The sequence below is a fragment of the Scomber scombrus genome, chromosome 6, assembly GCF_963691925.1.
Source record: "Scomber scombrus chromosome 6, fScoSco1.1, whole genome shotgun sequence".
Classification (NCBI taxonomy): domain Eukaryota; kingdom Metazoa; phylum Chordata; class Actinopteri; order Scombriformes; family Scombridae; genus Scomber; species Scomber scombrus.
In genome coordinates this window covers 6,489,877-6,500,029 of record NC_084975.1, presented here as the reverse complement: position 1 = coordinate 6,500,029, position 10,153 = coordinate 6,489,877, and the positions used below count along the sequence as shown (strand labels likewise).

General features: G+C 41.3%; 1 protein-coding gene across 1 annotated transcript; it reads right to left on the bottom strand.

Moving 5' to 3' along the window:
- Window positions 1-318: 318 nt before the first annotated feature.
- On the bottom strand, window positions 319-2,687 carry LOC133982194 (calcitonin-1-like). The gene is made up of 3 exons (XM_062421136.1): window positions 2,584-2,687; window positions 1,424-1,558; window positions 319-569 (listed from the first exon to the last, which is right to left on the bottom strand). The coding sequence occupies exons 1-3, from the start codon at window positions 2,667-2,669 to the stop codon at window positions 380-382; spliced, it is 411 nt and encodes a 136-aa protein (XP_062277120.1). The 5' UTR covers window positions 2,670-2,687; the 3' UTR covers window positions 319-379.
- Window positions 2,688-10,153: the final 7,466 nt, after the last annotated feature.

Below are 10,153 nucleotides of genomic sequence, written 5' to 3'. Positions count from 1 at the left end.
CAGGGTCTTTGGAAAGCCATCAAATGACTCCACGTACAGTACACAGAGATGGATGTCTGAACCGGCTCCTGAATTACATTTATGAAAACTGAGTCTGATTGTCTGAAATGATAGGGATAAATCATTCTCTGCCAAAAAATAAGGGGGGAAAGGAGATAAGAACTGAAAAGTTGTTTGCAGGTAAAGGTCATATTCTTCACATGTCAATCAAGCAGGTACAGTCAACATGCACTTGCCAATCCAAGAATGATAAGGAAGAAACTGGGATGAGGAGAGGGAAAGGACAGGAGAGGAGAAAGAGGGGAAAGGAAAGAGAAGGAAAGGGAGAGGAGGAGATGCGGCAAAGGTAGAAGAGGGGCTGAGGGGGAATGGGGAGGGCTTAGATGCTGTCAAACGTCTCGCCGTAGCTTGCATAGCTGTCACTCTCAGGCGCACTGCGCTTCTTGCCGGGCGTTCCTGCTCCCACGTTCGTGCGAGGGAACGTCTGCAACTTGTGCAGCTCCTGAGACAGTTTGCCCAGCACACAGGTGCTGAGGTTGGAGCAGCGCTTGGTTAGGTGCCTGTCCATGCTGTTGGGGAGGGGACACACAAAACACATGCAGAGAACAGGCTCATAGATATGGGAAAACATGCAAGCATCTATTTTTTTAATTTCTTAATTTTTCCTTCCATTCACACACTTGAGCAATTTCCTCACATGCATTTCCTTCTCGTGCCATCACAGGTATCAAACAGTACAAATAAAAATCCCCCCCTTCTAGCATCATGCTTTTTTCCCCCCCCATCCCCACCATTCAAAGAACCTGTCATCCATCCCTTCATGCGCCAAACCTTCATCCCCACCCCCCACCCCGGTCCTTCCCATCTCGTTACGTCTTTAACACCCACCCAACAAACAGAAACCAGTTGCATCCCACTGTCATGCAACTCCAGCTAATTGACATCATGCACACTTATTCGTTCCATTAGGCATACACTGTTCACATGCCCGGCAGGCAGGCTCAAAATAGTAGTCTGTTCAAACAAAGTCAAAATCAAACTCATCCATGCAGGAGCACGGTCATGACAGAGAATAGGGATTTTTTTTTTCTTTTGCGAATTCATTTGTTTGTTCTTTGTCTACTAAGAAGTACATACCTCTACGCCTGACTGAACCCAAGGGGGCTGTTAAAAAGACGCATCTTCAGTGGTTATAACGTGGAACCAAAAAATCTGGTACGTTCCCTAAAGAAAATTACACAAGAAGCCCCAGAAGGAGCTTTTCATTTTATCTTTTTTGTTTAGTCAAAAGAAGTTTAGTGTCACTAGTTACCTCTCCATTCTGTCATTAAAGTCAAATCCTTCATGGGCTGTTTCTGCGTGGGGAAGAAATGTTAGACTTTTTCTTTTTTTAAGGGTTCAAATTAAAAGGAGTCGTCTGTACCTGTTTCCTTCAGTCGCCTGCTGCTCCAGCTCCTCTGCCGTCATCTGCACAAACTCCTTGACGATGGCGTTGAGTAACCTTCGCGCCTCGTAATCCGTGAGCGTGACTCGGTCTGACATGGACTCCATACCCGGTCTGTGGCAAAGGGGTGAGCGAGGAGGTTTAGGGGTCAAAGGGGTGAAGGGAAAAGGTGGGGGCAAGGAAATCAGCATTAAATCCTTTGCTAGAATTATCACCTGCAGTTAAAAAAAAACGAGGGGTGGGGCAGTGTCAGGGTGGGGGTAGGGTTGCTGGTGGAGTGACTGGATGGATAGGAGGGGGTCAGGGGGGTTGGCTGGGACGTCACCAACTCTGAGAGGGATGACGTCTTAGTTGGAGGGCCCCCAGCCAACGCGGGGAAACAATCTGCAGAAAGTGCCTCATCTGAAAGAGGAGCTGATGTGCAACTGGCTTTAGATTTATTACAAAATCGATAGCTTCATGGGAACAGTGTGCAGAGTGGCTTGAATGGGGCTTCATATAAATATATAGACCTCATTTATCTCCCCCTGAGGTAAATTACACTTCTTCTTTTTTTCCCCACTTTTTCTTTCCACCTTAAACACTTAAAATGAGACATTATATATAATTAAATTAAAGATTAACATTAAGATATACAAACTTAAAGTGTATGGAGTTACATCATTTTTTCTAAAATAAAAATATGCATATTTATAATATTACATATATTAAAGAAGTCTAAAAAGCCCAAATTAAGCACTATATATTACTAAGATTAACAAGAATAATTATAGTTACAGTTTATACAGGTGTCAGAATTGTAGCCTTATATTTTTTGAATTCCTTTGCAGCTTTTTCCAACTATCCTCATCATCTACATTTCTTCTAATTTTTCTAGTAGCACAAAGATTTTTGTGATTATGATCTAGCAGAAAGATTATTTTTAAAAACCCTCAAACCTCCACCGGTGAAAAATATTTGCAGCATCTTTTCAACCCCTCAACCGCACCACTCTTCCCACTGGTTGCTTGTAATGTTACCATAAATTTAGAGATTTGAGTTCATGCTACATTTAAACAAATTTTAAGTTTCTGGAAATATATGAAATGCATGTCAGCTGAGAGCTTGAAGTGTAAAATGTGAACTTTAAAACATCTCACCTGGCAGGGGCGGCTTGTGAGCAGTACATCTGGCAAATGACCAGGGCGTAGGCAACGAGGAAAGCAGAGATCTTCAACATAACCATGGTCCCCTACACAGCAAAACAGACAAACCCATCAGCTCGATGTGCACAAAACTACTGTAATTTACACTCACCTATCCACAAAAATAGGTTCTCAAATCACCCAAGAATTCATCTACAAAGCAAAAACCAACATACATGTAGAGGATATACTTGCTAGAGTCTGGTCCTCTTTTGCTGTTGGGAATAAGTTGCAACTGGAAAACTGTCACTTTCCAAAGAGGTGAGCTCAACCCGACCCACATCTCAGCTTGTTACTCTTTAGCTCTGGTCTCCTGCTGAACATCCTTTCTTTTACTTCCACACAACACCCCTTCAAACCGAGCCACATAACAATCCCCCCTACTTTTCTTCTGCAAAATGCACTGTTCCTCCAAAACATCCAGCCGAGAGCACAGGACAGGTAGTTCTCGCATGTCACACACCGCAGGTCCCGGAGTGTGACATGCCTGTGGGTGGGAGCGTGTGTGTTTGTGTGTGTGTGTGTGAGTGAGGGTAGATGGGGGTCCTAGACTGTGCAATGCATGTTGCACTTGCTCTTGCTGGAAGAGGAGGGGTGAAAAGAGGAGGGCGGGGGGGCTGGACTCCAAGCTTGCCAACTCCCTGAGGGACCAGTGCATTAGTGTAATGAGCTAGCGGCACTCTCTCTCTCCCTCTTACAGTCACACACACACTCTCTCACTCACACACACATTTTCAAACCTGGTTCCCCCTGTCCATCTCTTCTTCCTCCTTCATTCGCTGTTCTTTATGTCAGCTTCTTCTAATTTTTGCATCCATTTCTGTCTATCTTTCGCTCTCTAGTTTTCTTTCCTCTTCTTTTCTCCATCTTTCTCTCTCTTCGGCCTTCAGGTAGCAGACTGATCCTCACAAAAAAGGCTGGTGGTAATACTGGTGACCCCTGTGGCCACACTCCAATCCCATTACCAACACTATCACGTCACTGCACTGTAACGCAGTTACGACTCTGTATCCATTTCCCTCTGATCGACACAGACATGCAAACAGCTTATCACAAACATTTAGAGAGAAACTGCCATTCCAACGCATCGCCCATCATTAAAAGTCATCACTTACCTTCAGTGATAATCACCCAGCAAAAAAAAATATATCTCTATGTATCTCTATGCAAAACACAATAAGTTGACTTTCTCCCAACTTGCAGAACAACTCTTGAGTCTGTTGCATGCAGCGCCAACGCACCAGCCTATATATCCCACCACTTGGATTTGTGCATTGACTGTGTAGGTGTTTAATTATCTGCCTGCAGCCAATCACATTGCTCTGATGCTACGGGGAACCAATGGGACGCCTCCCCTCAGTCTTGGCTCACTAATAAGGGATATGGCTTTGCGCTGACGTCATTCCTCAGTCACTAAGTGCTCCATTCACAAAATCCACCAGTCATTTGGACCATTTGCTATCCCCAATTTGCATTGATGTCATTAATTAAATAGGAGGCAAACCAAACTGGTGGCCATGGAGAAGCATCACCAGCAATAAATATTTTAAGAACCTTCCAAAAATGTTACATTGCATGCTATATCTCAAATGCCAAATCGATAAGGGCCCCCACACCCCAACACCACCACCCGCCAAGCTAAGCACTTGCAGGCGGGGCCATCTGCTGGGGAAGGATGTATACTACACAATGACGCACTCCCCAGGCTCTTCATTCATAATGCTGTTTGGATCGCACCAACTCAGGCACGACACCCACTATGCTTCAGCTCAGTATAGACCATCTAACACACAATCAGCTTACGTAATCAGCTTGTTATTGATTTGATTTGGAGCTATATGATGTGATTCATCACAAATAATGAACTCCTGGCACTTTACATATCATCTACCAAGCCATACGAGTCAACTCTGCACAGAGCATCCATGAAATTACTTTCAGGTTGCAAAGTATTGTGCATTTTTTATCTCCCACAACTTAAACCTTGTATTTTTTTTTTTTTACATAATTCATATTTCTTCCATCACAGCAGCCACAGTACAATCTAAGCTCTGTATGATAAAGCCGTACTCCTAACTACAGTGAAACATCAAACCATATTGAGTTAATAAAGTGATACCACAGTCAGTCCAGTAATGGTCACTGCCGCCTGGGCCTCCTCCCACACACTGAGAAAACGAGTTGTCCTCGGCAAAGACCAATCGATGACAGCCTCTGACAAGAGCCGTTTCTCAAAAGCAATTACACAACTGTTTGTCGTGTGCCATCGTCTCAATTCCCTTCCTTTTCATTAGTGTGCAGGAGAGCATGTGTGCGCGTGTGTACAGTATGTGTGTGTGTGCACAGGCAAGTGTGTGTTTGATGTGTGTACACATCCGTGTGTGTCTCTGTGCACTCAAAGTCTCTGCACAGTGGACAAAATGAATGGCTGCACAGTCAGGATGTGTGCTTTTCGATGTGTGTAAATCTGTGTGTACGTGCTAGATTATATGTCAGAGTAAAAGAAGGGGAGGGGTTGCCTCTCCTTATCTGCGTCATAGAGGAACCCCATTAGACAGAATGAGCCTTTTAGTGCTATTGAGCCACAAGGCTCACCCATGTCAGATGCTAAATCACTGCTGAATAGACAGCTCTGGGGTCTCAAGCTATTTCTCTGTACTTACATTGCTTTTCTACCTCCATATCTACTGTCCTGCCAGATGAAAGTATGACATTATGGGCCAGAAGTCTCTAACTTATTTGAAACTTTCTCTTAAGATCTTATAGCCTTTTTATAGATCTTTCAGCCTTTTGACATTTCTCTCAAAACTTAAAACATAGTTCTTTGAAGTACAGGGGAAGACCTGTACAACTAGTGAGTCATCAAAGACCATGAATGGTTTGCTATTGGGGTCAGTAATGAAAAAAACTTGAATTATTTGTTAACTAAGACAGTATTTCAGTAAAATTCCATCTCTGTAACAATTTCTCAACAAACTTTCAATGCAGCATCAGTTGTGTTATTGCTGCACCACAGTAGAACTTAACACATAAATGCTCAGTATAAAATAATGGAAATGTTCTGAAACTGTTGGTTTCCCCAATATATCAAACAAGGAAATTTGTAACATATATTTGTAATTGACATCAGATTCCAAGGCTGAAAGAACAATAATTTGTTCCCTCAATATTCAGTGTACAACTGACTCCAAAACATACTGGAAATATATCAGTCACAGAAAACCTCCTGCATCACATTTTTTAAAAATATCAACAGGCCAAGTGAACACAGCAGCTGTGAGCTTGGTGCCAAAGCTTTAGGTCCCGAGGGCTGCCTCTGCTTCAGCCCTTCATGTTTTGAGCCTATCCTTGCATATGTCTGCTCCTCCAAACTGGTATTTTAATGTAATGGAACTTAATTTGGAGTGGCAGGGGCAGGAGGAGAAATATGGTGCTGAACATAATCAGATGCATACAGGTTACAGGCATACAGGCATTAAAGTTACTTTTTACAGTGAGCAGAGCAGTTTCCATTTTTTCATGCTTTTTCTCCACATGTCAGCACACAAATTGGTCCATAATGAAAACAGCAAAAAGCCCAAAAGCCTCAAATTGGGTGGCAATACTTAGCACAATACAGAGCACACACACAGAGCTCTCCTATATCACAAACCAACTTCCATGTATTTTTAATATTTTACCTCTCTAGTATTTTGCATCTATAACTACTGAAAGGTAGCTATTAATGTGACTCAGGCAAGTCTGAAATGTGTTAAATTAATGTCTGAATCTTAAAATAAGGTTGTTCAGGTGTCGCTGAATGTATCCAGGGTTTCACAGAAACATCAGTACTGATGTTGGTGCGTTTCCAAACTGAGTAAGAGGCTGTGCACATTTATGCATGCAGCACAGCAGTGGTAGCTTCATTAACACTAGATCAGTCAGGATCTGATGGTAATTAATGATCTGTGTTCTGCTACACATCAGGTCATTTGGGATTGTTTGTATTAAAGCAGCCCTTACAACACATACCGAGCTTCGTTTTTCTTCTTGTCAACAAATGTGCAGAGCCAAACCAAAAATGAACTCATTCTTCTCACAAGCATTGTTTAAAAAGTCATTGGGTGAAATGTTCCTTCACCACAAGGTATACGGTTATATTAGCTTGTTAAGAAAAAACTCAGAAAGCTTATAACAGCGGCCATGTTTTCAGTCTATGAACAGTAGTTCAGTGCAAAGCAGATCTAAAAATCTCTTGACTTTATATTACATTGTAAATTTCTCAAAGAACTGAACATTAGTTTCTAAACAAATTACTGTGACTATATTCTGTGTCAAAGGTACGTGACACCCAGTGTAGCAGTCTAGCTCAATTACACGTTTTTAATAGTTTTAGGACAACAACAGAGGTCTACAACATAGAAAAATAAGATCTACAGTACCAGGCTTTGGATACACACACACTCAATATTTGTAAGTTGGACGTGTTCCTTGCTGGCTTGGCTCTGCACATGATTTGTTGACAGTTAGACAAATATAGAAATTGCTAGCCATATCCTTTAAATCAGAGATCATGAGTGCTGAACCTTCAAAACGAAGGTTAATATTTTATTTGTTAATTAACGAAGAATCATTCACATTTAGAACTGTGGGTTTGATGTGCAGTTGTTATATAACACTGAACGCTTAATTGAATAACAGATCAATGTCTCTGGGAACAAGGTGTTGAGGGCGCCATGAGAATCTGAATATTTCTTGATCTTGGGTTGTAATAACATAAAATTACAGTGGCAGAGATAAGTGCATGACAGTAATAGGACATCAGAGACACCCAGATACAATAACACATGCACCTCACCAGCTTTGCCTCGTTTTTCAACATGAGAGTAATTTGTAGTGACTGTACCTCAATTATTATTGGATTGTTTTGGCAATGTAACTTGATACATATGAATACTCTTCAACAACATACATATGTATCGGAGTATAGTGGCAAGTTTAAGTATCTTTATATTATCAGCTTGTATGAAGTGCCAAACCACTATATAGTTTTTGTTCATTGTGTGTGTGTGTGTGTGCTCTCGTTTTTCCATCCTGGTGGGGACCACAACCTGACATATTAAATATCCGTGGGGACCGATTCCTGGTCCTCACAGGCACAAGCATTGGAATCAATAGCAAACAGCCTCCTGATAGGCCTGGTGCAGTTTTTTTTGAAAAAACAAAAAGGTACCCACAGGGTTGTTTTCCTGACTTTGTGTGAACCCTAGAGGTCACACACAGTACTGCAGTGTACGAATTTCCCTGGTGGGCACCTTTTCCTGACAAAGTGTGTATGTGTGTATATTAGCATATTAGCTTCGTATTAGCATATTAGCTTAGCGATTAGCCCCCTGGCTAACTGGATTATTAGATGCAGTGTTAATGGTTGGGGTTAGGGTTTCAATCCAACATTCGTTCAAATACTGCATATGAATTGTACTGTGGCTAACAGTGATGTCAATTGTATGCTAATAGGTGTTAGCATTACGAGTCCCAACGAGGGGGGCAAAATTCAGGTTTAAAATTTATGTGAGAGTTATTGATATTTCAGGTCATTTTTTTGTTCTAACAGAATTATGATGACGTGGAAGCCACGTACATCACCCAGTCATGAGTCCCCACGAGGTAGTAAAAACGGGTATTTGTGTGTGTGTGTGTGCATGTATTTCTATTTTTGAAAGCATCCATTTCAGTTGAAAAACAGTATAGTGAGGACACTACTGGGTTGTTAGGACATTTTGGCCGGTCCTCACAACTTCAAAGGGTTAATTTGAGGTTTAAAGCTTGGTTTAACGTTAAGGTTAGAATTGGGTTTAGGTCCAGTTGAGGGTAATGTGATGGTTAATGTTAGAATATGGGGTTAGGGAATGAGTTATGTAAGTGAGGATCTTCACATACACTTCTGTACTAAAAGTCCTGTTAGAGATGTATTTGAACTTAAATTGAAGGTCTATGTGATCTTCTAGTTGGGTGTGTTTGCACAACCCTATGGCCTTTCAAAATCGATTGGACAGACACTTAAGCTAAAAAATAAGGTTCATGTTTCTACCTGACAGCATACAGTATGCGTAACATAGCATGTGTGAGCGCAGACACATATCCTGTATGCCTGCGTGTGGGTGAGTGTGTCTGTACTGTGTGTGCCTGCTTACATAGAGACAGTATGTGCACACATTTTTTTCAGAGTGGGTGTTCTTTTCAGATCATCAGCGTCACACCTTACCCCAGGGAGTTGAGCAGGTCATCCTGACTCCTCCAAAGTTTTCCCTGACTTCCTGAACAAACTTTGGAGCATCGAGTCAATACGGTAACCTTTGAAGCCAGCTGAGATCAACACGCCCACCCTAGTGTAACTTATTACTGGGGACACAGTGGCCACTATGTCTTCCTCTGCTGCTGCTAAATTATTGGATGTGCACAAACGTTATGGGATATGTCATCTTAATGGCTTAGCTCTACCAGGTCAATCAAGTATCTCATGTGTGAACATAAGAGAAAATACACACCTTCAGAAGTGAAGCTAACACACACGAATGCTGTTATTGACATTACTGGACATGTAAAAATGCTGTGCCATATGTCTATGTAATGACTGAGCTCATTAAAGAGGCGATGCAGAGTTATTTCTCATGTCCGACGTACACACACACGTACATTAGTCATACACACAATGGGATCATTTCACACTGTGCTGTGTGTCAACGGCTCAAGTTTGGATCGGGATGAATCTCATGTGGAAATGAAAGTTCAATATGTGCAAAAAGTATGAAGGTGGACTCTGAGTTCTACCTCTATACACTAGCATGGCTGTCCACTGGAAACCATGTATCTCCAAAATGTAAACTTTCCATTAACCAAGAAAACGTTACATATTAAGATCTGTATAATCTATTTTGAAGTAATTTAATGGATTTTAAAGGTTTTTTTTAGATTAGAGATCATAGGGAATTGTCTGTATTCATAATTCCCCCCCAAAATATGAAGATACATAGTTTTCATTGGACAGCACACAACTGCTGCAATAAAAGGTAAGTATTTACTGCTCTGTTTATGAGGTTGGCCGAACAGAACTTATATCTTATTTGGGGTGAGAAACAGTACAGTACAAGCTGTGTCCTGCTAATGTTGTGCTCCAAGATGCTCATCGACCATATCAAATTTATTGTGTCATAAAAAAAACAGTAGCTTTTACAATAATTGTTGTTTTCTCAATAAATTGAGGTCTTATGCCATTATAATATTCTCAAGATCTAATTTTTAATCTCAGCATTATGAGACAATGATCTGCTAATATTAAGATAATAGTGTATTGAGCTGCCAAAGATGTCCAGTGTGTACCCTTCTGAAGCCAAAATAATTTAGTGTTGGTGAACAATAAATGTCTATCTGTCTATCAAAATGTCTGCTGTGAAACTTCCTGCTCTCAAGACTTTACAATCAACACTGCTCGCAGTAGACTGCACACAGCAAAACTGATAATTCACTCATGGGTAATATAATATAT